Below are 24651 nucleotides of genomic sequence, written 5' to 3' on the forward strand. Positions count from 1 at the left end.
CCGTCTTTTATTATATATATTATATATATTTATTATATAAATGTTGATTGCTTCACTTAGGTGGGACATATAATATTTCTCAGTATAAGAAATAACAACCCAAAACGGTCTCGGCTAGTACAAACAATTTTTTTTTGCCTTCCATGTAATCCAAAGTATTCTCTTTACACTTGCAATCCAAAAATGACATTACAGTTTTTGTTGTAGAATATAAATAACAACAAAGCACTTATTTGCTTCACTTATTCAATAAGAGAAATCAAGATTCCACCAAACCAAATGCATTCATTGAGACAAGTGTGAGCATGACTGGTTTACATTAACCACTAATTTTTGGCATGTTTTCAATAATTTTGCGACATTAGTTATTGCAATTCACAAAGGTAGATTGCATTTAAGAGAAAAAACAGCAATTTCTATCCTTAAAGTATCTTGTTATTTAAAAACACATCTATTTAATAAATTCTACAATTGTTACTTCCTAAGTTGAATAATACCCTTTATGCCTTCACAATAATTATACCTCCCTAACTAAGAGAGAATCTTATGGCCAATGACGTGCATAATATTTAGAAAACTGCAAACACAAACAAAAGAATATTAGTGTATCTTATTAGACTAGTCGTCAGCCCGTGGAAAAATCCACGGGTTCGCCCGTCCTTTTTGTACAGCATTGCGTGCGTCTCGCTACTTGCGCAGCTAAGCTACCATTTTGCGTTACAGACGGACAGACGTATACGGGTATTATAATATAGATTAGAATATCAATTATGATATCTAATATCAATAATAAATAAATATCAACCATCCGGCGATAGATAAGTTGTGGATGTTCACAAAGTTCTGTATGTGCGCGCGTAATCTGACTGTCGGAAAAGAAAGACGACTACGTAATGAAGTTGGTTCTAATTGACAGTTTTTATGGTATAAAAAAAACGACAAAAAATGGAATTATGGTTGTTCGTACCTATAAACTTTTTTGTTAGGAGCAAGCTTCATTTATTTCAGGGATAAGTTGCTCTTTATGTCAATATTTCATCGTTGTATTTTACTGTTTATATATTCCGCCTGTATATGCGTGCACGTGTGCATTGTTTCAGACGTTGTATAAACACAAATTACGTCATGCTTCCTCATACTTTAGTACTGTTTATATATTCCGCCTGCATATGCATGCACGTGTGCATTGTTTCAGACGTTGTATAAACACAAATTACGTCATGCTTCCTCATACTTCAGTACTGTTTATATATTCCGCCTGTATATGCGTGCACGTGTCCATTGTTCCAGACGTTGTATAAACACAAATTACGTCATGCTTCCTCATACTTTAGTACTTGGCATTCTTGTAACAATATCACATATAACACGTTTTCCGCACTAAGAACAAACTTTACTTTTTTCAATAACATTTTGTTATTCCTCATTTTAATTACATCATTGCCACACGACGTCATACGAAAAACAATACGACTTCTCATCCCCTCTTGTTCCATTTTTTTCTGACTACCAAATTGTTGCCTTTTTATTACTCGTTATGTGTTGATGGTAGCCAGGGCGAAAATTAGCTGGTGCATTTACCATATATCTTAGTAGAATTTTAATTTTAGCAGCTACAACTTTATCTGTTGATCCTTTGTTTCGGATAACATCATTCAAACTCGCACTAACCTTTTCTTCATTGAATGTGTTGGCGTTGGAATAACTCCCAAATGCAGATGATCCTTTTAATTGTTGGTAGACAGACCACCTGCTATCAATCGTATGCAAATCATCCATTAGTTTAAGCATCTTCCTTTTCCATTTCGTAACAGCTGTCTTATATGACAGACCACGAGTTTTGGGGTAACTTCTACAAACATAGAGTCGAATAGTCTCAATGGGAATTACCTGTGCCCGATAAAGTTCATGACCTATTGAGTGTTCTAACGCATTATCAAGCTTCGTCACTGCATTGTTTGTCCTCCATGTTAATGGTGGTCGAACCTTGCATGCTTTTGTTATCTCTGTATTCAAATCCGCATTATTGGTAGAAAGCAAAACATTGATTAATGCATAAACGAACAGTACTTCACACTTCATGCAGCCTATAATAAGCAAAGCAATTAAATATATAAATTTGAAAACGTTTTCTGTCATATAACTCCATTGTTGCAAAAAAGACATTTTTAGCATTTTTAAGTGGGGTTTTTATAGAGCACAATTAATTCTGAACAAATAAGAGGATTGAAAAATTAATGTAAAAGAGATGGATAAAAGGAGTTTCAATGTGCCTCAACAAATCAGTTTAATCGAAAAGTACATCAGCTTTTTAATCTTTGAAACTCTTTCAAGAGTAATGCGAAGTGACATGTATCGATGAAGGCGTTGATGTGCTGATATTATCACCGGAAATCTATTCCTGAACAATGTGCACATTCACGTGATCTAATAGCGAGAGACAAATTTTAAAATCGTTACCTAACCAATAGACTTTCCAAATCAAAATCGAACAAAGCTCCATTTTTTCAGAATTTACACGAAAACGGTGATAGGTAGCATTATTGACGCATGATCATGAGCGTGGTCAATGAGGGTTAGGGGTGCGTGGGGCAGGCAGGGGCAAAAGCAAGATATAAAACAAGAATGTCTATTTTGTAAGAACACGCAAAACTTTTTGAACTAGTTGAATTCTTTAAACAAAAGCATCATACAAGAAAATGTACCACAATTTTTTCAATTGAAAGTGTCAGAAGAATAATAGATTTCACCTGTTCATAAAAAATATGTGGAGAAGCTCCTTCCGCACAATTTAGTTAACTTGTAGCGTTTCTTGCTTATCTGATATATGTTAGATATACAGAAAGAGAGCTAAAGTTTGTATTTTTAAATTAGTAAAATTTATCAGATCAGTATGCTTTACTGAATGTTTACAGCGTGATGCATAAACACTTATGCATATAGCTATACCAAAATGGTAAACAAAACAAAAATAATAAGCACAGATTTACTATAAAAAAATTAGTGGTATTAATGGTTATTACAACTTACAATTATGCTTTTGATTAACTCACTTTGTGTATACAGAAACTGTAGGTAGAGATTTGAACATTAGCTGGGATGAACACACAAATCGTCACGGAAAGTTCTAACCATGGTAAAAGTAAAGAAAGCTGCAACCTAAGAAAGAAAAGAGATCTTGATTTGTACATTTTAGCCAACATAAAGAATTTACGTGGTCAACATAAAATTTTATTTGTTGAAAATTTGCCTTGACAATGAAAACCAAACGTAAACTTTTTCTTTTGTAATAAGCAAGTGTTTGTTATTGTTTTACATTCATAATTGTTATAAAGTGATAAAAACAGACACACAGAGTTTCTCACTCATAGAGTACTTTTTCTCTCATAAAGAACAAGCTGATCACAGAAAAACGTAGAGAATAAAAAAATGTGCGTAATATAATGCACGTGACAGTTCTAACATAAAGTAATAGAACCACCGGTTCACAACTAAATAAAAGATAGCAAGTGAGCGTCACATATTTCAACATAAAGACATGATTTTTTATGTCTTAAAATTTTTTTCTCTTTTTGATATAAAAGAAAAAAAAGTTTTACAAGCAAAGTGACATAGATTGTGAAACTTAGCTATAAGACGAAGAAGAAGAAGAAGTAGAAGAAGAAGAAGAAGAAGAAGAAGAAGAAGAAGAAGAAGAAGAAGAAGAAGAAGAAGAAGAAGAAGAAGAAGAAGAAGAAGAAGAAGAAGAAGAAGAAGAAGAAGAAGAAGAAGAAGAAGAAGAAGAAGAAGAAGAAGAAGAAGAAGAAGAAGAAGAAGAAGAAGAAGAAGAAGAAGAAGAAGAAGAAGAAGAAGAAGAAGAAGAAGAAGAAGAAGAAGAAGAAGAAGAAGAAGAAGAAGAAGAAGAAGAAGAAGAAGAAGAAGAAGAAGAAGAAGAAGAAGAAGAAGAAGAAGAAGAAGAAGAAGAAGAAGAAGAAGAAGAAGAAGAAGAAGAAGAAGAAGAAGAAGAAGAAGAAGAAGAAGAAGAAGAAGAAGAAGAAGAAGAAGAAGAAGAAGAAGAAGAAGAAGAAGAAGAAGAAGAAGAAGAAGAAGAAGAAGAAGAAGAAGAAGAAGAAGAAGAAGAAGAAGAAGAAGAAGAAGAAGAAGAAGAAGAAGAAGAAGAAGAAGAAGAAGAAGAAGAAGAAGAAGAAGAAGAAGAAGAAGAAGAAGAAGAAGAAGAAGAAGAAGAAGAAGAAGAAGAAGAAGAAGAAGAAGAAGAAGAAGAAGAAGAAGAAGAAGAAGAAGAAGAAGAAGAAGAAGAAGAAGAAGAAGAAGAAGAAGAAGAAGAAGAAGAAGAAGAAGAAGAAGAAGAAGAAGAAAAATGAGGTTTAATAAACGGACCACCCAAAATGTCAAGATGAAGGAAATGATACACACTTTAGAATCACATAGACGTCCAGACAACCTGCTTATGAATAATTATTATTTTACTATGAATTAGCTACTTTTTTATTTCTAAAAAAGGAAAAAAAAATTTCAGTATTCTTTTTGGCGGTAAAATTAGTTACGGTCAGTAAAATATAATAAGTATCAGTAAATTGAAAAGGATATAGCTAGCTAACTAGTTCAAATTTAAAAGCGAAGTAAGTACTTATATTGAATAAATTATGGATATCCAATAGATGTAGGGAACTTTTCTGTCATTTTCAATTATACGTAATATTGCTGTTGTCCTCGGTGATCATAAACTTTTTCGCCGCCATTAGCTTGACTTTAGTCTTCATTATTTCTAATATATTCTTAGCATGTAAATAATATGATAAGAAATAGAAGAGCAAATTAACATTAAATTCAAGATCAACTAATCATATTATCTATAGAACATTTTGTTACGTGAACGGATAAAGTTCAATTTACTTGCTATGCAATAACTTGAGCTTCTAATAAAAATTGAGATTTTAGAACAACAAGGTGAGTCTGGGCATTTGTTAGGATCTTCTTATAATAACTTATTATCAGTCTTAATATTATCTTTAAAAAAGTGCTTAAGTGAAAATAACAGGACACGCTCTCGCATTTTTCTGAATTCGTAAAATAAAAAATTGTATCTCTTTAAGAATAGCCGTATTTTGCCTGTCTTCGCGCAGACCCCCCGCTGAGTTAGAAAATGATGTTACGGAAACACGAATATCAAATGCGATATATTTTTATCCACTTTGTTGCAACGAGTAAATACAAAGGACGGGCGAACCCGTGGATTTTTCCACGGGCTAACGACTAGTTTAATAATAGCTAATAATAGCCGTATTTTGTCTGTCTATCCGCAAATAAAAAAATTGTGCAACGGGTACACGAAATAGCATTCAACTTAAAGACGGACAGCTCCTTGGTTTTTCCCACGGTAACAGCTAGTCATTTATAAATACCCGTATTTTGTTCAAAATGGCACTCGCTGTTTCACTTTGTGTTAAGGATACACGAAATATTGATGCCCGGGATTTGCTCGACGGATCCCAGGAACGTTTTATAGGCGGCTAAAATTCACTGCTAAAAATATTTCGCCGCGTGAATAAATGTGCAAATCGGTCCCATATAAATAAGTTGCGGCGTGACGTAATGTTTTTGAGAACAATGGACATTCCCACGGACAGGCATGTGCACAGGCAAAAAAATATAAACAACAGACTGCGACGATTGAAAATATTAGCTGCAACTGTCGCTAAATTTAGTCACGTCTGCATTTAGAAGAAATGTGCAAAAAAGCTTCTCAAAAATTGAACGAAATTGCAAGGATAATACCTGTAATGAGTGTTGGAAAAAGAAGAACACTCGTAAATGCTTTCTTTAAGTCCTTGTTCAACTACTGTCCACTAGTGTGGATGTGTTGTAATAGAAGCTATAGCTAATAATCGAATAAATCGACTACATGAACGTTCCTTTCGCATGGTGTACAATGATGAGGAGTCATCTTTTAGTGATTTGCTCATAAAAAATCTGTCTCTATCCTTGTTAAGAAAATCCAGGCTTTAATGGTCGAACTATAGCTATAAAGTGAAAAATAATTTGGCACCAATTCTCGTAAGTGAAGTCTTTGAATTAAGATCTGCATCGGCCTATAGTTTCCGAACAGTTACTGATTTTTTTAATTCCAAGGCTTTGAACATCAAAATTTGGAACGGAAAGTTTAAGCTTTCTTGGTCCAAAACTCCGGGAAACAGTCCCCTTTTCAATTCGCGAGTTGAAAACAATTGAAAGTTTCAGAAAGAATATTAAAAAATGAATTCCAAATAACTTCCCTTGTCGATTATGTAGAAACTACGTGGAGGGTGTTGGTTTCCTTTAATTTGTTCTGTTTGAATTATGTAACTGAGTCGCTCTTTTTGTTTTTGTTCCTTAGTTTTTAAACCAGAGTGGAAAAAATAGAAAACAAAAAAAAAATTTTCCTTTTGCATTTAATTTTTTATGTTTAATATTTACTTTTACGATGTGTATATAGTTGACGTAAATTAGCGCACTTATTGAGTACAGCTATGTAAAATGTACATGAATGTACAGTGAAATCCCGTTAAAGCGGACACCCTCTAAAGCGGACAGCCCGTTAAAGCGGACACTAGCACTTGGAACTTACTGATTTTAAGTCAAACTCTTATAAAAAACTCTCTATAAAGCGGACAGTCATAAAGCGGAAACTCGTTAAAGCGGACGATTTATTTTGCACCAAATGAATATTTTCCCTATAAAGACTGCCTGTAAAGCGGACAGTACAAAACAAAAAATAGAAACAAAGATTTTAACGTGATCGGAGGTATTTCTGTGTTCCGCCCAAACTTTAAAGTTCATTGATTAAAAAGTATTTGTAAATTTAAATGTGGCACTGCGTATGTTAGCCACTATACCTGTCACAAAATGCGCCGTTGTACCGTATTCGATGAAGAAAGTCAAAAAATGCTGACGGCAGTTACAAAAAAGATTGAGGATCTACAAATTAAATGCAAGAAGCAAGCCTCTATCAAAGACTTTTTCTTGTAAATTTTGATTAATGTTTCTGAATATAGCTTATATACCCTCAAATCCTAGCCTCTTAACTTCTTACTTTAAGCCCAGTAAAGCATAAATCACCTTTTTCAGTCAAAATCCCATCTAAAATAAAATTTGACACAAACTCTCTATAAAGCGGACATCCCGTCAAAGCGGACAGTTTTTTTTGTCCCAATGGTGTCCGCTTTAACGGGATTCCACTGTATATATTTGCAGTATTTGTCAAAAAAAAATTAAACAGAGAAAATATTAGTTTTATTTCAGATTTATTTCAAATCATTTTCAACCTTATATTCCTAAAAATCCATAAATTAGAATAAATCAATGTGGCTATGTAGTCCTTCTTTTCTTACCCATCAGGACGCGCGCGCATATACGGAGCATTGTAAACATTCAAATTGTTGTTGTATCATCAAATTAAAGTAAATATTTAATCACGTGTTTTAGCCATGTATAAATCTATAACAAACAAATTTTCATATTTTAAAAGCAGAACGCAGATCGTGAGGGAGCAAAACCTAACAACTTTTATTCACATTGTTCTATTAAACTTTTATACAGTTGAGTGTAAGTGCTTTTTGTCCTAGCCGTCATTATTGTTTTGTTTTTTACGTTAACTTCACATTTTCATTAGTTTGCACTTGGGTTGAGGCTACCTCTATCTGCCTGCAGTTAAAAGATAAAGATTGCCAAATAAAGTTGGCTGCAGCAAAATTTTAAATGTTGATAATTTATGTTAAATAAACGCAGTCAGATTGCTACACCTTTTTCCAAAGTATAATTTCATTGATTTAATTCCGAATGCTTTTGCTACGGGTTACACAGTGTGAGTTACTTTTTGAAAAATAAATTACATCTGAAACAATGTATTGCTGTGAGCGCATCTCTGGATGCACGGCTTGGTTTGAGGTAAACATTTTAACCTGACGTTCAATGTTTGGGAGGATTTTATCGATGCGTTGGGGTTGTGGAAAGAGTAGAAAACAGGTATATTTATTTACTCCATTTAAAAAAATCGTTTATTTTACAACCCATTCTAGAGTCCTATTAACGTAAGTATAAGTACGAATCTACGTAAATAACATATTTTTACTAAAGGTAACAACGCTGACAATCTTGTCTTCGATGGGTCTTTATTTGCTCTATCCACGATACGGTTGATCAGATGTCATAATTCCACCATCAGCATACTCCTTAAATACCAACCCATACTTCTCCCCATAATTGTCTTGATACTTTTTCGATTTTGAAGTCAAATCTTCAAATGTTACTTCATCATCGTTTTCAACTGATCTAGCTAAAACTGGATCCAACGCGTTTGACACAGCACTGTTGGTTCTTGAGAATCCTACTCTTAAATTCGCTGGAGAACTATTTAAACATCTATATAGTTCTGCTAAGTTTTTCGCTATTTCTAAGTCAGGTCGGGTATCTTTATTTTTAAACTTTCCAAGGATAACGATGCATTTTTTCTTGTTATCATTATTTTGCTTTACAAAAGCTGGCCAGGCTTCATCTGATTGCAAAGTGTCGAGATCCTTCCATTCTGGATCAATCGTATGCAGTTGCGTTAGTAGATCAGTGATACCACTCTTCCACTCACTCTTTCATCATCGTCTTGGAAGCCAGCAAACTCACCGCAAATCATTGTACGCATCGCGTCAGAAGGGATAACATGGGCTTTATTGAACACTCTACCGTCACCCACAACCATTCCCAATGCAGCACCAACAGCATTTACTACCTTAATCGTCTCTTCGTAAAATTTTGGTCTTTCTTTGCAAGCTTTATCTGCTTCCTCTTGCATGTCAGTATACACATGACTTACATAGACAATCAATAAAAAGAAGGCAAGTTTCTTGCACATCCTTATTGCCTAAAAGAAAAGAAAAAATACTGCAACAAGTTATTACCTGGTTGGTACTAATGTGATAATATACCCAGGCATTGGATAAAAATAATTCCCAATACTTGAAATTTGTGTTCGTGCTTGTCTACATTCTAAGCTACCATTCTTCTTGACGACAGAAAATACTGTTTCAAACTGTTTTATAACAGCCCGTCGGCAAGTGCGCTAAGCCAATCAGAAAGCCTAAAAGCTTGTATTGCCCACTTGCAAAATCCAGGCGGTTAACAACGCCAATGTTACTTAACTAATCATTTGACAACACGAAATAAGTTATATTGTTGCACTTATATAAGAAGAAAACTAAATGTTTAGAATAGTTTTTCTTAAGATGGGAATACACGGTGAAATATTTCTTTGGAAACATTTAAAAAAAGTTTCGAAATTTTTATTTTCCTATTGCACGTGTGTATTTTAAAATTAATTGTTGCTGGAGATAAGTAAGTGTATGGTTACATGCGAGAGGGGTGAAATTGAATTACATAGTCAACTCACGCCAGGGTGAAAAACGTATAAGTTCACCGCGGGGTGAAAGTAAAATTTTTTATAAAATCACTTACGTGGAACACGCGGGCAGCACAACAACTTCAAGAATTAGTAAAATATACTAGCACATGAGCGATAGAAAAACATTCCTTCAGCATGGTTTTGCGTATTTACTCCTATAATATGTACGCTTTTCTCCCCGGAGCTCCTATGCTAAAGACAGGGGTGAAATCACCCTGATCCGAAATTTCACCTCAGCAAACGCATGTAATTAATAAGTACAACTAGACCAAGCATAAGGTTGGTTTTACGAATTTGTGCCACATAACCAGGCCCTTAAAAATGAAGTTGAAGCGCAAAAGCTTGTACAAAAATAATTGAAATTTAAAACAAGCAGAAAAACGTGAAAAAAAGAAAAACACAATTCTGTTTAAAATCTCTTTTTACTTTCCATCTTCGCACATTTTCCTTCTCACGAAGCTAGAAATGCATAAAAATCTTGTTTACAATGAACTGGTGCGGCTTTGAATTATTACCAGCCGTCTTTCTTTCAAGACAAGAAAAATGTAACTGTTCAATTGGTAACAATCGTAAACTTTTACAACACGCGAAAACAAAAAAGTTTAGAAAGAAATGTTTCGAATGTTTTTTTAAGATACATTTTCACCGTGCATTCCCGCTTTTACAATTATGGATTTAACTGGAATGCGTGTACCCTTAGGGCCATATGATTTTCAATTTAATTGAAAATCAGAAATCAAAATTTTGGTACTAATTCATGTTTTTTAAACTTTTATATTTTGAAATTCAAAATTTATAAACTAAAATTCAAATATTTTAAAATATTTGAATATTTGAATATTGAAAATCAAAAATTAAAAATCAAAAATTAAAAATCTTTTTTTCTTCGCGATCAAATATGATGCAATGAACCAACAGGTTCTTTTTAACCAACCCACTGCACTCCTGCATAGAGTTTTTTTATTAGGAGCGTTTCATAAGGAGCTGAAATTGGTGTCCAAAGTTTTCAGGAAGTCCTGAGACTGCCAGGCAGATATTTTCTTTTTATTACCAATATCGTTTCAATTGACTTTTGCTTGATATGCGTCTATTCTCTTAGATTTCTTTTGTTAAAAAAGATCTGGAAATAAAAGTTTATGCTATTCTAAGAAGTGTTTAAGATCAAATATTTTCAGAGTCCCTTAATTTTATAGGAGAAATTTAAAAAATGTAACTACACCAATCAGAAGCAATATTATTATTTATTCTTTTTAAATCTTCTTTTTGGTTTAGAACATTTGTTGACATTCATCGACAGTCTCTTATTGAACACAATATATGACGATCTATTATTGGTATAATATTTTAAATTTCCGATTAACATTCGGATGTAATAAAGTCTGATTTAGAAGGACAGGTTTGATATGAATCTCGCCCTTTATTTTGACCATGTCCCTAGGCAAGAACCCAGGACGCCTGGGGATGAGACTGGTTTGACGTTTAACCGATGTGTCGCGTGCGTAATGAAACTTAAAATTGAAAAGAAAAATTTGAATTTGAGTTTTCAATTATTGTTTTTTGATCTTTCTTGAGTTCTAAACTTTAAATTTTCAATTTTCAAATTAAATTGAAATTCAAAAATCATTAAATAATTTTGATTTTTGATTTTCAAATTAAATTAAAAATCAAAATTAGCCATTATTTCTGATTTTCAATTTTCAATTAAATTGAAAATCAAATGGCCCTAAGAGTACACGCATTTAACTGGTGGCAATTTCTAAATCTAATTTCGACAATTATAAAATTGTCGAAATTAGATTTTAAATTAAATCTTTCGAATGCACAAGTGAATACAAAAGGTTGCAGACAATTTTGATGTCATGATGTAACAGACATAAAAAGATTGAAACACTTGCCTTTCCAACTCGATGTTAGATAATGTACTTTTATAAAATAGACTAATTATTTTTTTTTGTTTTTAAAGCTTAACAATGTATGGAATAACTCAGGAATTGATAAATCATTTTCAAATATTTTAATTGTTTTTAAAAATATTTTAAAATCAAAAAATCCATTCTTGTTTTTTTTTCTTCGAATACTTAGTAAGGATGTTCAGTGCAAAAACAAAAAGAAAAATCAAGCGAAAAAAATTATTTTTGAGCATTTTTTTTAATATTTGAGCATTCTTTTCAGATTAGTTAAATCTTGGAGGAAGAAATACAGAAGAAGAAACAACTAGATTCTATTGAAACACAGCGCGAAGTTCTGGCAGGTGTCTGTATGGATACTTAATTTCAAATTTTATAAAATAAAATATTCGTACATTGAAATACACGGTTATTATTAACTTTTAAACTTTGAGTAAACAATTACAGTATTCCCTCATTGGTTAATTTCTGAATGGAAAAGTTTGTTCCTAAAGTAATAACTTTAGGAACAAACTAGAAAATGTAAAAAAGAAAAATGTAGAAAAAGTAAAATTAGAAAATTCTACGATAAAAAAGATTTAAACGAGCTATTATTCACTTTTACTTTCTTTTCTGAAAGCCATCTTTTTTAAATACTGAACTTACGATTATATGTTTTGTTATTTTCTCCTAAAGAACGTTTTTGATTTTTGTTGAGCGGGTTTATCATTCACAGGTAAAACACGTGCAAACTGCAACAAACTATCACCTCGCTGTGAGAATGTTTTTTTAAAAACAAACATTCAGTATTTGGAATTTACATATCAAAAAGAGAAAAATGATGAGTTTAGTTCACCAGACCTATTATTGACATTGTAATAGCATAACAGTTAAATAATAGTTCTGTATAGTTAAAAGAAGTTCAGAGATCTGCAGCTATGTTATTCATTCTTTAAAACTTCCAAGAAAAAGCTAGTGTTTGTTAAAGAAAATTATTAAGACATTTAGATAGGCACGTTCAATTACATTATTCTAACAACTATTCTAACGCCCTTAGCTTTAGAATGTAGATACACTATCACTTCCTCTGAATACAGAAAATAAGTAAAGAGAGTTTCTGTCCGTTCTTTGTACTGCATATTTATCAAGCCCTGTGGAATTTTTTTAAAATCCTTTCAGTTCTCAAATTACTCAAGATTTTAAATATTCTTATGATGTCATAAGTACGTTTTAAAAAATGCTGACATCACATTTCTACTTTGCACATACCAAGATATCATCAAACGCATAAGTCCACACTGCTTAAAAGTTGAGATATTAAGTAAATTTGCAAGATATCTCAAATAATAATTTATGCCTACCACCTTAGCTAATACATCATCAATGATCATATCAAAAGCTCAGCTGGAAATCTTTGAAGCTTATTATCTTGAGAACGAAAAAAGATATTTTAAAAATTCCAAAAAACTTGATAAACAACTTTTTATTCCCCACAACATGTAAAAAATTCATTTTTGAGGCAGGAATCTCTTTAAGAATATATCAATGTTTTATGAAAGATTTTAACTCATATTTACTTTATGTAAAATTAAAAGGAATAGCTTGCAGTAGATCAAAGAAATCGAATACAGTCGACTCTTCTTATCTCGAACTTGCAAAGGGACTGGAAAAGTTATACGAAATAGAGTTTAACAAAGGAGGTTAGTGAAAAAATATAGGGACAGAAAAACAGGCGACGGATTAAAATATATGTTCAGACATGGGATGTTGAGAGAAAGAGTATTCGAAATAAAGAAAGTTAAAAAAACTTACTTTAGCTACTTTCGACGACACTGCTTCTTTCACCTTCAGTTTAAATGATTACAAATAATATTTCTGATTTCGTTTTAAAATATTTAAAACATATTGAAGCGTGCAATTCACACCCTATTCTTTTAATTATTTGAACATTCTTGTCAGAATTTGACAATGTTTCCATTAGACGATGCCTAAGTGCTGCGTTGTGTTTTATACACCTTTCCCGAGACCATGAGTCATACTTTTTTTAAACTTGTAAAATATGAATACCATATTTGAATTCAGCATAGTTTGTTTAATTTATATGTAAAAGTTTAACTTGATACGCCAACAGAAAGTGCTATTTTTAGGGGATATATATCACAGTTAAAGTCTTCTTAATGCTCAAGCTACCATGTCCCGCCTCGTTTTCAAAAAGAGGTTGGACATGCCACAAATCTTTAAATTAGAATAGTAGGTTGTTTACTTGCTGCATTGTTTCGAAATTTTGTTTGTTTATGACATTTTTGATAAGGAATTCAAATCTGTTGTCCGTTTTTCATAAAACTCAACAGAAAAAGTTGCAGCACATCAAAAGAATAAGTCTCGGGAAAGGTGTATTATCACGATTTTATTTATTCAACTTTGCTGAAATTATGCGTGGGCATTTGAAAATGAAATATTAACAGTAAAAATATTTTTTTATGCAACAAACTTTATGTTATTTAGATTATGTTTGTCTGTATTCTTGTAATTCATGGCATTCTAAATAAAATAGAAACAAAACTTTGACTTATTCTTTCGTTTCATGTATAGCCATAAACCCATCCATTTTCGGGGAGAGAGATGTTTACGGCATAAATATCTTACTTGCAAAGACAGTGAAATAGATATACAAGAACTACAGATTTCTTGAATAAAAAAAGAAAGTGATAATGTTATTGTTATTGTTATTGTTATTGTTATTGTTATTGTTATTGTTATTGTTATTGTTATTGTTATTGTTATTGTTATTGTTATTGTTATTGTTATTGTTATTGTTATTGTTATTGTTATTGTTATTGTTATTGTTAATGTTAATCTTAATCTTAATGTTATTGTTATTGTTATTGTTATTGTTATTGTTATTGTTATTACTCGGCTAGAATTTAAACCTAAGACCTTCCCACTGGGTGCAAACACTCTACCACAAAGCCAACAGTCAACAACAGTAAATATTCTTTTTTTAAACAGTATAAACACGGTCAATGTAGCCTACAAGTAGAGAAAAGACACGTAAGCGCAGATACTTTGTTGTAGGGGCAATATTTATGAACCCTTTTCTTTGTATTAACTAAGGAAACCTCATCATGTTTTGTGCCAAAATTCCAACCCTTTAAGTTAGCTAAATACACTACAATATGAAATTGTATATAGAGCTCAAAGGTCCGAAGGTCTTTTAATATTTCGAAAAATTCAAGTAAGTAAAAAACACTGTAGCATAGCTTGGTTAAAAACTAAGAACAATTTTAGAATGTCTTATTAAAATAATTAAAAACGTCAGAAAAAACAATGCAGAAATAAGAATTAAAGTTTCTTCAACCAACTATGTCATTTTGAAACATACGTGCTTATCTCTTTCTTGTTTTTACCCAAAAACAACCCTACCCACCCACCCTTAACCAATTAACCATTTAAGCGGAGGGTGTAGTGGTAGTGCATTCGTCTTGTAATCATAACGTTTCAGGTTCGAGTCCCCACTCTGACGCAATTTAAATATAGAGTTGTCAGCTCACTTGGTGCCACCATGCTAATTTTTTAATTTGACTTATTGTTTGTGGGCACGTAATTTAATTCCTGAGTTAGCACAAATTGAGAAAGCCGATCTAATCCTGAAAAGAAATTGAATTTAATGATGACTCCAAAGAACTTATTTAAGTTTGGAAAAAACTTTTTTTATGTTTCAACTGCATTTTAATCTGAAACTTACTTACGTGGCCAGTCTCTTATGATGTAGTTTGTAGCTATCATGAGTTCTTATTGTTTAAGTAGATCTTTCTTTTATTGCTCTTATTAAGAATTGAAAAGAGAAAGTAAACTGTTATGGATTAAGAAAGCTCCGAGTATAAAAATAAAAGTGATTTTTTTTGTGAAAACTTTTAAAAAAAGAAAACTTATAATTTTTTCACATATGTTTTAAGTAAAGTTACTGCTAATAGGTAAAAAACGAAACATCTTATATTTGAATTACCAAATCATTGATACTTCAAATACTCGCGAACAATTTTAAATTATTTTATTTAGACCTTGGATGTGATTTTTTTAAAAAGGAAAGTACATTTTTTTTCAACCCGAAACCAGTATAGGTCATTTCTTGGGATGACTTTTCCAATAAATATGATTTTTTTTTTAAACGGGCTAACCTTACAACTGAGCCAACACAGCCAAACTGCTTCGTATAATCATCAATATAATTTTAGTACTCATGCAAAAAGGTCAAAAAAATTCTTGGAATAGATATTTGAATGTGGCCACCAATCTATTTGTGTTTGTGATACACGATACACAGAATTGATAGCTTGCATTTGAAATTTCATGTAAACTGTTTATGTTGATAGTTAGATTCAATATCAAAAGTAAGAAATTTTCACAAAATTTATTTTTGGGAATAAGAGGCATGAACAGAAATTTTTGTGAAATATTTTTGTGATTGAAATTGCAGTTTGAATATTTTTTTAAAGAAAAATGATGACAGGATTATTTAATGACAAGTCACTTAAATGATTTTACAATCATTTTATTGCTGCTACGGAGGTAATCACAACCATTATTTGAATTTTTTATGAAATAAAGTTGAAAGAACAAACATTCAATAAAAAAGTAAAAAAAAAGAAGAAATCAAAAAGTCTCCGCAACCATTTGTGGCAAGATCGCTAATACCTTCTGCACAGTCGTTCACGGCCTACCTCTGCAATGAAATGATAAAAAATTATTGACATAAATAAACTTTTGCCAGATTTTCTGACAAAGATTATCAGCTAAAAAAAGTTACAGCTTAAAGGCAGATCTATGGTTGGTGCCATGGTGTCATGGTGCCATGTTATTTGGCACCAGCCGGCTCTTAATGGTGTTTTTTGGTTCTTTTGATCTTGCAATGCCCTTTTTGCCTTTGTCGGTAAGCACTCTCCAAAGTCTTTGTCTTAGTGTGCAAGGCTCTTTTTACATTGTTTTATTTTTCCAACAGTGTTCTCCTGTGGATGAAACGTTTTGCACATCGTGTCCTCATAGTTCCAGTTTTCCTCACTTCTGATATCCGTCGTAATTACCATGATCTTTCCTTTCCATCTCATCTCTTCTATTACCTCTTTGCGTGTTAGTATGTGCTCCTATGTTTCCTCAGTTTTCCACATCCAAAGCATGCTATCTTTGCTCTCATATTTTTCCTATATTCCACATTCTCAGTTTTGTTTTTATTCTATCTGATAACTCTTTTGTCTCCTTTTTCATTATGTTTCCTTGTTTTTTGCCTTACTTGACTTTTCAGCTTACTCATATTCCTTTTTTTCTCATCTGATTCTTTTTCCATCTTTCTCTAGATCTGTTTCTTTACCAATTTTTTCCACTGCGATTTCTTTATATTTTTCAACGCGCTGTACATCTATTCTATAATCATTTCCATCTTGTTCTACTTCTCTATACCAGTTTATTTCCATCCTTGACTTTACTATTCTAATATTACACTCTTGCATACTCTTTCTCGTTCATTTGAGCTCATAATGTTCTGCAGCAGCAGCACCATTCTTTTACACACCACCCTCGCCTTCATTGTCCACATTCCCTATTCATTGATAATTCCCCAGTATAGTGTTAAGATTGACATTCGCAACATATTCTTCAGTGCACGAGCCTATACCTTCGTTCTTCCTAGTCATTCTTCCTCCATTTTCTCCATGTTTCCAAATTATACAAGATTCCTGGTACTATCGTTTTCTCGTACATGAGAATTATCGCATCTGTGCTTTTTTCTCCACATTTCCCTCTGTCTGCTATTCTCTTTGCCTCTTCAATCATCGCTTTACTTTTCCTCTCAGCCTCTTCTAGTTGTCTTTCCACGGTCCCAGTAGTTGTTATGTCATTTCCCAAATATTTATTCTCTTTTGTTTCCTCTATGCGTTCTTTTTAACTTTCACTTTCACTCCTTCTACTGACTCTCTCCCTGTTTAATCACTATGCAATGGCTTTTCCCGTTGGTATTATTGAATGTGCATTTCTTTTTGATCTCCATTGCGCTCAGATTTCTCCCTGCTCCTCCTATGTGACCGTATTATGCCATCCACGAAGCCATATGCTTTTACTGCTAACGTTGGTGAAAACACAATACCGAGCCAAATACAGTTCCTTGCTTTACTATTTTTTCCACCCGTACCTCTTTTATTAAACCAGCTGGAGTATCCACCACAATTCTGGGTTCTTTGTTCATTTCATAAATGAGTTTAACTTCTTTCTCCCTCATCCCTTTATCTCTCATATCTATCACACAGTCCTTAAGCCATAACTTGCCAAAGCACTTTTCTGCATTAGCCATTTTTCAACAGCTGAGTTCGCATTTCTGCACAGAAAATGCAGCAAACACTTTCAGCATTTAAAAATCTGACCTCTGACATAGTAAAATTTGTCTAGATTTTATCTCGTATTAAAATTAACTAGTGTGTTTTTCTCAAGAAAAAAGAGCAAATCAGTGAAATTTCAGTCTTATGTTCTTATTCTGTTCTATTTTTTCAGAAAATTTTAGGCTCATTTTTCTTATAAATTTGTGGTAATAAAAAATAAGTATATGACCGTGAAGTGTTTATTTTTTCTGTAATTTTAATGTTTGCTATTAACAACACTAAAACAATCTTTATAATCTGCTACAACCCTACAACTTGGAAACTTAACACACCTGGATTCATAGCTCAAAAAATTCATTTGATTGTTTCAACACCTTGAATAATAGAACACGTGTATGTGAAAAATACCCTGGGGAGATATATAGCTGGTGCAGCAAAATGTCGGCTCGTGACATAATGGTGTAAATAATATTTTTACTCAACAAGGTCCTGCGTCCCGCGCTCTACTTTTCCGGTATGCCGCATAAGAGTACTGTTTTATGAAAGCGTGTGTGAGAAAAAAAGCAGAATAAAATTCGGCACAAGACAACATAACATTATATTTTATAAAGTATAAATTGCATTTTTATGTAAGTACGGCATTTTCCGTTCTTATATAACTCACAAATATTTCATACCTCAGTGATTTAGTGTTTCATTAGTTTACAAATAGTGCACAATTTATCTACATTCTAACTATCTAAAAACAAAAAAAATTAAACTATTGTATTGTTCACGGCACGGCTGCGAAATAACAGTTTATGATGGCTGTATTGATTTTAAAGACCAAACCGCTGGTATAATCAGCTCTATAATAAATCAATTTACATGTTTCATCTATCACAACAAAAAAGTCCTAAAAAAGACTAAGAATGCTTCATATTAAAAATATTCATACGGTTATACAAAATTGTTTTTTTTCACATAAAAATGGTAAATTTTCACCTAAAACTTTGCAGAACGACATCACACTAGGCCCAAAATATAAAACAATTTTTTAAAAATATCAGTTTTTGTTTACATATTTGTGAGTGCTAAATTTTTGAGTTACAAATTCGACAAGTTGGGGAGTTACTTTATTTTAAAATGTGCATTAAGTCTAATAGCTAATAATACAACAAAAAATTACATTACAAGACAATTTTAGGAATAGATAGTCAGCAGCAGTGCAACGTAGAATTATTGTTTGGGAAATTACAGCCTGTGTTAACAACCTGCAAATGTAAAAAGAAAAGCAGCATGTTAAAGTATGAAAGCTTCCCAGTAGACTTACAGTGTAAGATAGCAACGCATAATAAACGTTTTCAAAAAGTATATTACGGAGTTTCATACCGCGCAAGTCTGGGCACTAGCAAAGCGCTTGTAGGGACAAATTTTTATATCCCCCGCAGAGCGTAAGGCATTTGCTAAGAAAAACATGCAGTACGAAGATTCACTTTTTCCTTTGTATTTTTACTTTTTAAACTGGTGCGATATATTGATTTTACAATTATTTAAAGAAAGGATACTCAGTGTTGACATAAGATTGTATATTATAAAGGTTCAAGACCTAAACTTGATTATTAATTTAATTGCTTCAAGTTGTGGGGTACACTCATCATGAAAAGTTGGCAGTCAAAAGAGAAAGAAACCTTATTTTGGTAGTTAGTTACATCACAAGTTTTAATATTGTCTTAAAAATATCACAGTGGTGATCAAAGAGGGATTGCTAGCATGTCATTCAAGATTTATATAGCTACTAGTACAACCAAGATAATGTAGCTGAATAGACACAGTAAAGAAAACAATGGGTTTTTTTCTAAACTAATAGTTTCATGCTCATTAAACAGATACCTAGCTAGCTATAATATTAAAAAAAAATTCCAAAATTTCTTATTTTGTGTTTGCTAGAAACTTTGTTTAACTAACCAGGCCGGAGCTACCTACATTTTTTATAAACCAAATTAAAAATTGTCAAAAAGCTGGCTGTATCTGTCTCGTTGTAGTTTTTGTTAGCTAGGGGTCACACTGGGTCACTCATATATATCGTAGCCTTATTCATACAGTAATCAGATATATAGGTGGGTAAGTGCCCAGATGCTAAAAATGGGATCATAAAAACTCATTTCTAATATCACTCAACTTAACAGTGGAGTTCAAACACCAACTTAACCTTAAAAATTGCTACGACTCAATTTTGCATAGGAATAATTTTAATCTGTAGCTAAAGTACAAAGTTTCGACCGCTGCAAAATATAAAATAAAATAACATACTGTGGTTAGAATAAGCAAATTTAATGGAAATTAACTTTTTAAACAAATTTAGTGACTTTAACTGTTTTCGTCAAATATTTTCGGTTGCCAAATTTTTCTTATGTCAATGTACCAAAATTACTATAGCTATCACAAAATTGTAAAAGTAGACCTTGCCTAAATTTATTCTTGCATTTTACCAAAATTAAGAACACAGTAATACAGTGCAACATGCTATTATATATATCCCTTCCTAGCTAGTTATGTAATATTTATATACAATAATTTCTAACGAAAAGTCAAAGCCAGTCATTATATCATTGAAGTGTGTATTTTATTTTCAGTCGATTTCATCTGTGCTCTTTTTTATATAACTAGTTAGCTATAATTTGCAAATAAATCCTTTATCAAATGCTCTTCCACGTTAATCCATGTTAAACTTGCAGATCCATATATAGCTAGCTAGCTAGCCATAACTTACTGTAAAAAACTTCCTTTAAGTCTTTCTATAGCTAGCTGTAATTTTTATTTCTTCTTGCCAAAATGCACTGATAATGATAGAATAGTGTTTCTTTTTAACCATTACTTTATTCCTCACAACACAAAATGTATGGTATATGTAGCTTGCAACTTCAGGAAGCTAATCCCGAAAACCAACATCAACAATATGTCTTCTCTTGCCTCTCTATAAAAGTCAGTAATTTAAGTTTTCTTCGATTCCAACATCTTACCCATGTCAATATACCACAAAGAGGGTTAGCAACACCATTTAAACGTGTTACTAAAAACAAAACGTCAGTTAAAGTAAAAAATTAGTTGAAGAAACATCAGGCAGGATTTTGCATTTCTGCCTCTTTTCGCAGCACTAACCAGAAATAGTTGTGAAAACTGACCATGAAAATTATTTGGGCTATCAAGACAAATGAAAACAAGCCGAAAATTTGTCCCTAAAAAGCGCTTCGCTAGCGCCCAGACCTGCGCGGTATGAAAGTCCGTAATAGTAAAAAGTTTAATATTAAGGTTACTGGTGTAGTTTTGCACCAATTTCTATTAAGCAGTAATTTTAATGTTAAGAAATTTCCCACAAAAGTAAAGCAGTTTATTAAGCCAGAAAAGAGTTAGAAATCAAAAAAATAAAATCAAAACATTTAACAGTCTGTATATTATTTACCCTCACATGCTCCTATCAACTAATGTTTAAAAGTATTTTAATAATTTGAAATCTTTAGGAAAGTTTTAGTAACTAGGTCAATTCAAGAAAGTGACATTTCTACAAATTCTACTATATGCATAAGTTAACACGATATTTTCATTGGTTTGCAGTCTGTAAAAGAAGGCTCTTTAACATGTAATTTCTTGTTGGGATATGTATCGTTTTACGTAAAAATCATTTCTATCAATAAGTCATTTTGATATATATCCATTCATTTGATATATAAATATATATCCTTTGTTTCCAGGTTTCCAATATTATAAAGATTTATAACAAATCTCATGTGTTTTTTAATTGATGGTGATTTTCATTGTCAGAAGAATATTCATCATGGCTGACATTAATATATCTAGTCCTGAAACAAAATTATATATGTTGTATTGCTCAACAAAAAAGAAGGAATATTATACAACAAACTTGGACTATTCTTAGATTAGGTATTGTTTCATTCTTTTGCTTTTAGCAATTTTATCACAATTAAAAGCAGCATGGGATCTTCTCGTGTTCCTGAAAGTTTTAAAATGAGCAGTAGGATGTTGCATATAAAATCTACTGTTTAAAAGTTCCAACAGTCCTTAGTTCTTAGGGACACTCACAATTGAAAAGTATATGCTAAACATAAATTTGGCGTTGGGACGAGGTAGAATCATTTTACATTTAAGTATATCTCATACTGTAAACATCAATTTTTTAGAGAATACAAAGTATTTTGAACTTTTTGTCGTCTACCTGCTTAGGGAGCACATATCCGAGTGCTTATGATTTTAGGGACTGACAACATTTAAATATTACTGTAGATCCCCAGGGAAAGGGGATCTATAGACCTATTTACATTTAGCTTACACTTTTGCATTTATGAAAGAGCTGTCCTTTATCTTACATAAATTATTCCTCTTCCACACAGACAAAAAGATACACATTTGCGTAAACGGCTACACGAAGCCTGTGACCTTAAGACAATAAACCAAAAATCTAACAAAATTCCAACTAATACACATGCAGCTGTAGCTAGAGCAATACTCTATACTAAACTTCTTAACATACACTTTGAAACATTTTTGACCGACAAGACAGTGTTTACATAAATTGCCTCAGTTATCTCGTTTAGCATTGGGCTTTAATAAACAAACAATCCATTTGATCGAGGTCAACTTAAAACCTTTTGTTTTGATAAAAAAGAGAATTAAATCACACGTTATGTAAGAACATTTAGTGGTTTACCACTTTTAAGAATAGTTCCCGAAACAAAAGTGCCTTAAATCCAGCAGCAGTAAAAATATTTCAAGTATTTTTTACTTTAAAGCAATGAATTTATCGTCTCTAGCAGAGGCAGGATGAAGGTTTGGTTTGAAACAACAAAATGGCACACGTGGCAACAATACTTTCCACCAGCATTTCCAACCCTTTTAATATCTGAAAGGGTTTCCAAATTAAAACTTCTTTATTTAACTTAGCTAGCATACAATTGCTTTGATTTATTCTAGCAACTTGAGGTGCTTCTGACCAAGCTAAAACCATGTTGAAAAAGAAACATCCACTTGTCCTCCATGTAACCATACCCGTGGTCGTTTTAGGCGTTTTAACTTGAAAACCCACGGACGTTTTAGGCGTTTTTTCTTCACATTTCAGAAATGCAATGCTAGCTACACAAAAAATAATAGTTTCTAAGTGGAGTCGGTGTGAGTAAGTGCATAACTGTGTGTTCTAAAGTTTAGCTAAACGTCAATTGGACATTTGGAAAAATGCGAGTGTTCTCTCTTTCCTAAATCCAAACTTACACATTCTTTTTACACAGCTGAAATTTAGGGATGATTACTTTGCAGGGCTTCACGGAACTTCACATAAAAAAACAAATAAAAACAAATAGTTTGCAGCTACTTACATTACATAGCTAGCCACCTCCAGGGTGTGGTAGGCTTCAGTGTTCAAGTGACGAGTCCAGCATGGAAATTGATCTAGCTAGCTATCAACATTATCAAAAAAGTTATTTTTACAGCCATGTAATGCAAGAATGTATAATTAATTAAAAGATTCTTTTAGATCACTACCATCATCGCATCGGTGTCAGGTACACGGTGATACTCACTCATAGTTTTCTATGTTCGCCGCCATGACAGTCTGATATCACAAGCCTGGCTTTTAAGGGCCTTTTTATATGAGAACCGAGAAACTCGCCCAACAAATTTCCCGGTAGAGCGGGTTAATATTAACTCGGGTTTATATGTAAATTTGTCATTTCCCATCCCGGGTTTATACGAAGAAAAGTTTGGGGGAAACTAAAAGTGGCGGGGTGAATATGTAAGCAAATATGGCTTCCAACAACAGAAAAAAAGAAGATAGCGATACTGTTGATGCTTGAAACAACTGTGTTATCACTATTAATTATTTCTCAAACTTTTTGAAAATTACCATCATTTCTGACCAATTTAAATATTATTCATTAACATCTCCCACACGCTTGAAACATGATTAAAAGTTAATCTTAGATCATTCTCAATTGTAATGTTAGTGAAACCTGGTGTTTTAAGCATGTTTCATGGTTTTGTTGTCTTTTATTACAAATACACTATGATACAAAAACAAATATGTCCATTGATATGCATTAAAAGTGATAATTACTTGCTCCTCTAAGATTACATAAACTTTTTCCGTACTTTGCCACCGGGTTTTTCTGTTTACATGAACAAATATCCATCCCGTTTGACCGGGGTCCCGGCTCACTTGCCCGGGATCTCGGTTGACCGAGTTTCCCGTTGTAACCGGGGCGAGATGAATATGCACCATATAAACACGATTTCAATTTTCAGCGTTCTTCCGCAAATATCTGAGATCTCGGTCATGCGGGATATCTCGGTGACCCTAAGGTTCTATTCGTTTATTTCAAAGTTTACGCTACTTCAAAGCTGTGCTACTTATGTATTTGATTACACGAAATCATACAGCACAACACGAAACGTAAGATTTCGTTATTTTTTATTCACGCCTGGCGGACTAAGAGCCGCCCTTTAGAGGGCGGCAATAATTCGGTATTTTTACACATTTGCCAAACGAGTGGCTAAATTAAAAAGCATTGGGATATATTTCTTTATATTGTAATGGCCACGGGTCAATACGCACAGAATAATGAATCAAAAAAAGTTAAGGATCAAAATAGCAAAAAAATTTAAACAGCATATGAAAAACATTTTTATTATTTTAGCTATACTACTGAACGTACTGAACAAATTGATGTTTACTTTGTGAGTAAAGATAAAGTAAAGGAAGATTCGTGAATAAAGATAAAGCCACTATATTACGCGTTCTATTTGTTCTTGAATGTTTCCGGTCTGTATTTTTATTCAAGTTTAGCGCCATCTCATCGTAACAAACCTTATCCTTTAAAGCTCGTAGTATTTTGTGAAAAAGGGACCCAAAACATGAAAAAAAATTGTTGTTGGTTATGATAGAGATTTCTTATGTTCAGAGAAGTTTAAATGAAGGTTATAAAAG

General features: G+C 32.5%; 1 protein-coding gene across 4 annotated transcripts; it reads right to left on the reverse strand.

Annotated features, from left to right (window-relative positions):
• Positions 1-351: 351 nt before the first annotated feature.
• On the reverse strand, positions 352-24065 carry LOC130625352 (uncharacterized). 4 transcript variants are annotated; one of them, XM_057440432.1, is made up of 3 exons: positions 23045-24045; positions 3031-3159; positions 352-2087 (listed from the first exon to the last, which is right to left on the reverse strand). In XM_057440432.1, exon 3 carries the CDS (start codon positions 2080-2082, stop codon positions 1507-1509), a length of 576 nt encoding a protein of 191 aa, XP_057296415.1. In that variant the 5' UTR covers positions 2083-2087; positions 3031-3159; positions 23045-24045; the 3' UTR covers positions 352-1506. The 4 variants fall into 4 exon arrangements, 3 of the variants coding, with proteins under 3 accessions (XP_057296415.1, XP_057296414.1, XP_057296416.1); XM_057440431.1 differs by having other exon boundaries at positions 3054-3159; positions 23045-24043; XM_057440433.1 differs by lacking the exons at positions 3031-3159; positions 23045-24045 and adding an exon at positions 2751-2964.
• Between the last annotated feature and the right edge of the window lie 586 nt (positions 24066-24651).

The sequence above is a fragment of the Hydractinia symbiolongicarpus genome, chromosome 14, assembly GCF_029227915.1.
Source record: "Hydractinia symbiolongicarpus strain clone_291-10 chromosome 14, HSymV2.1, whole genome shotgun sequence".
In the NCBI taxonomy this organism is placed as follows: Eukaryota; Metazoa; Cnidaria; class Hydrozoa; order Anthoathecata; family Hydractiniidae; genus Hydractinia; species Hydractinia symbiolongicarpus.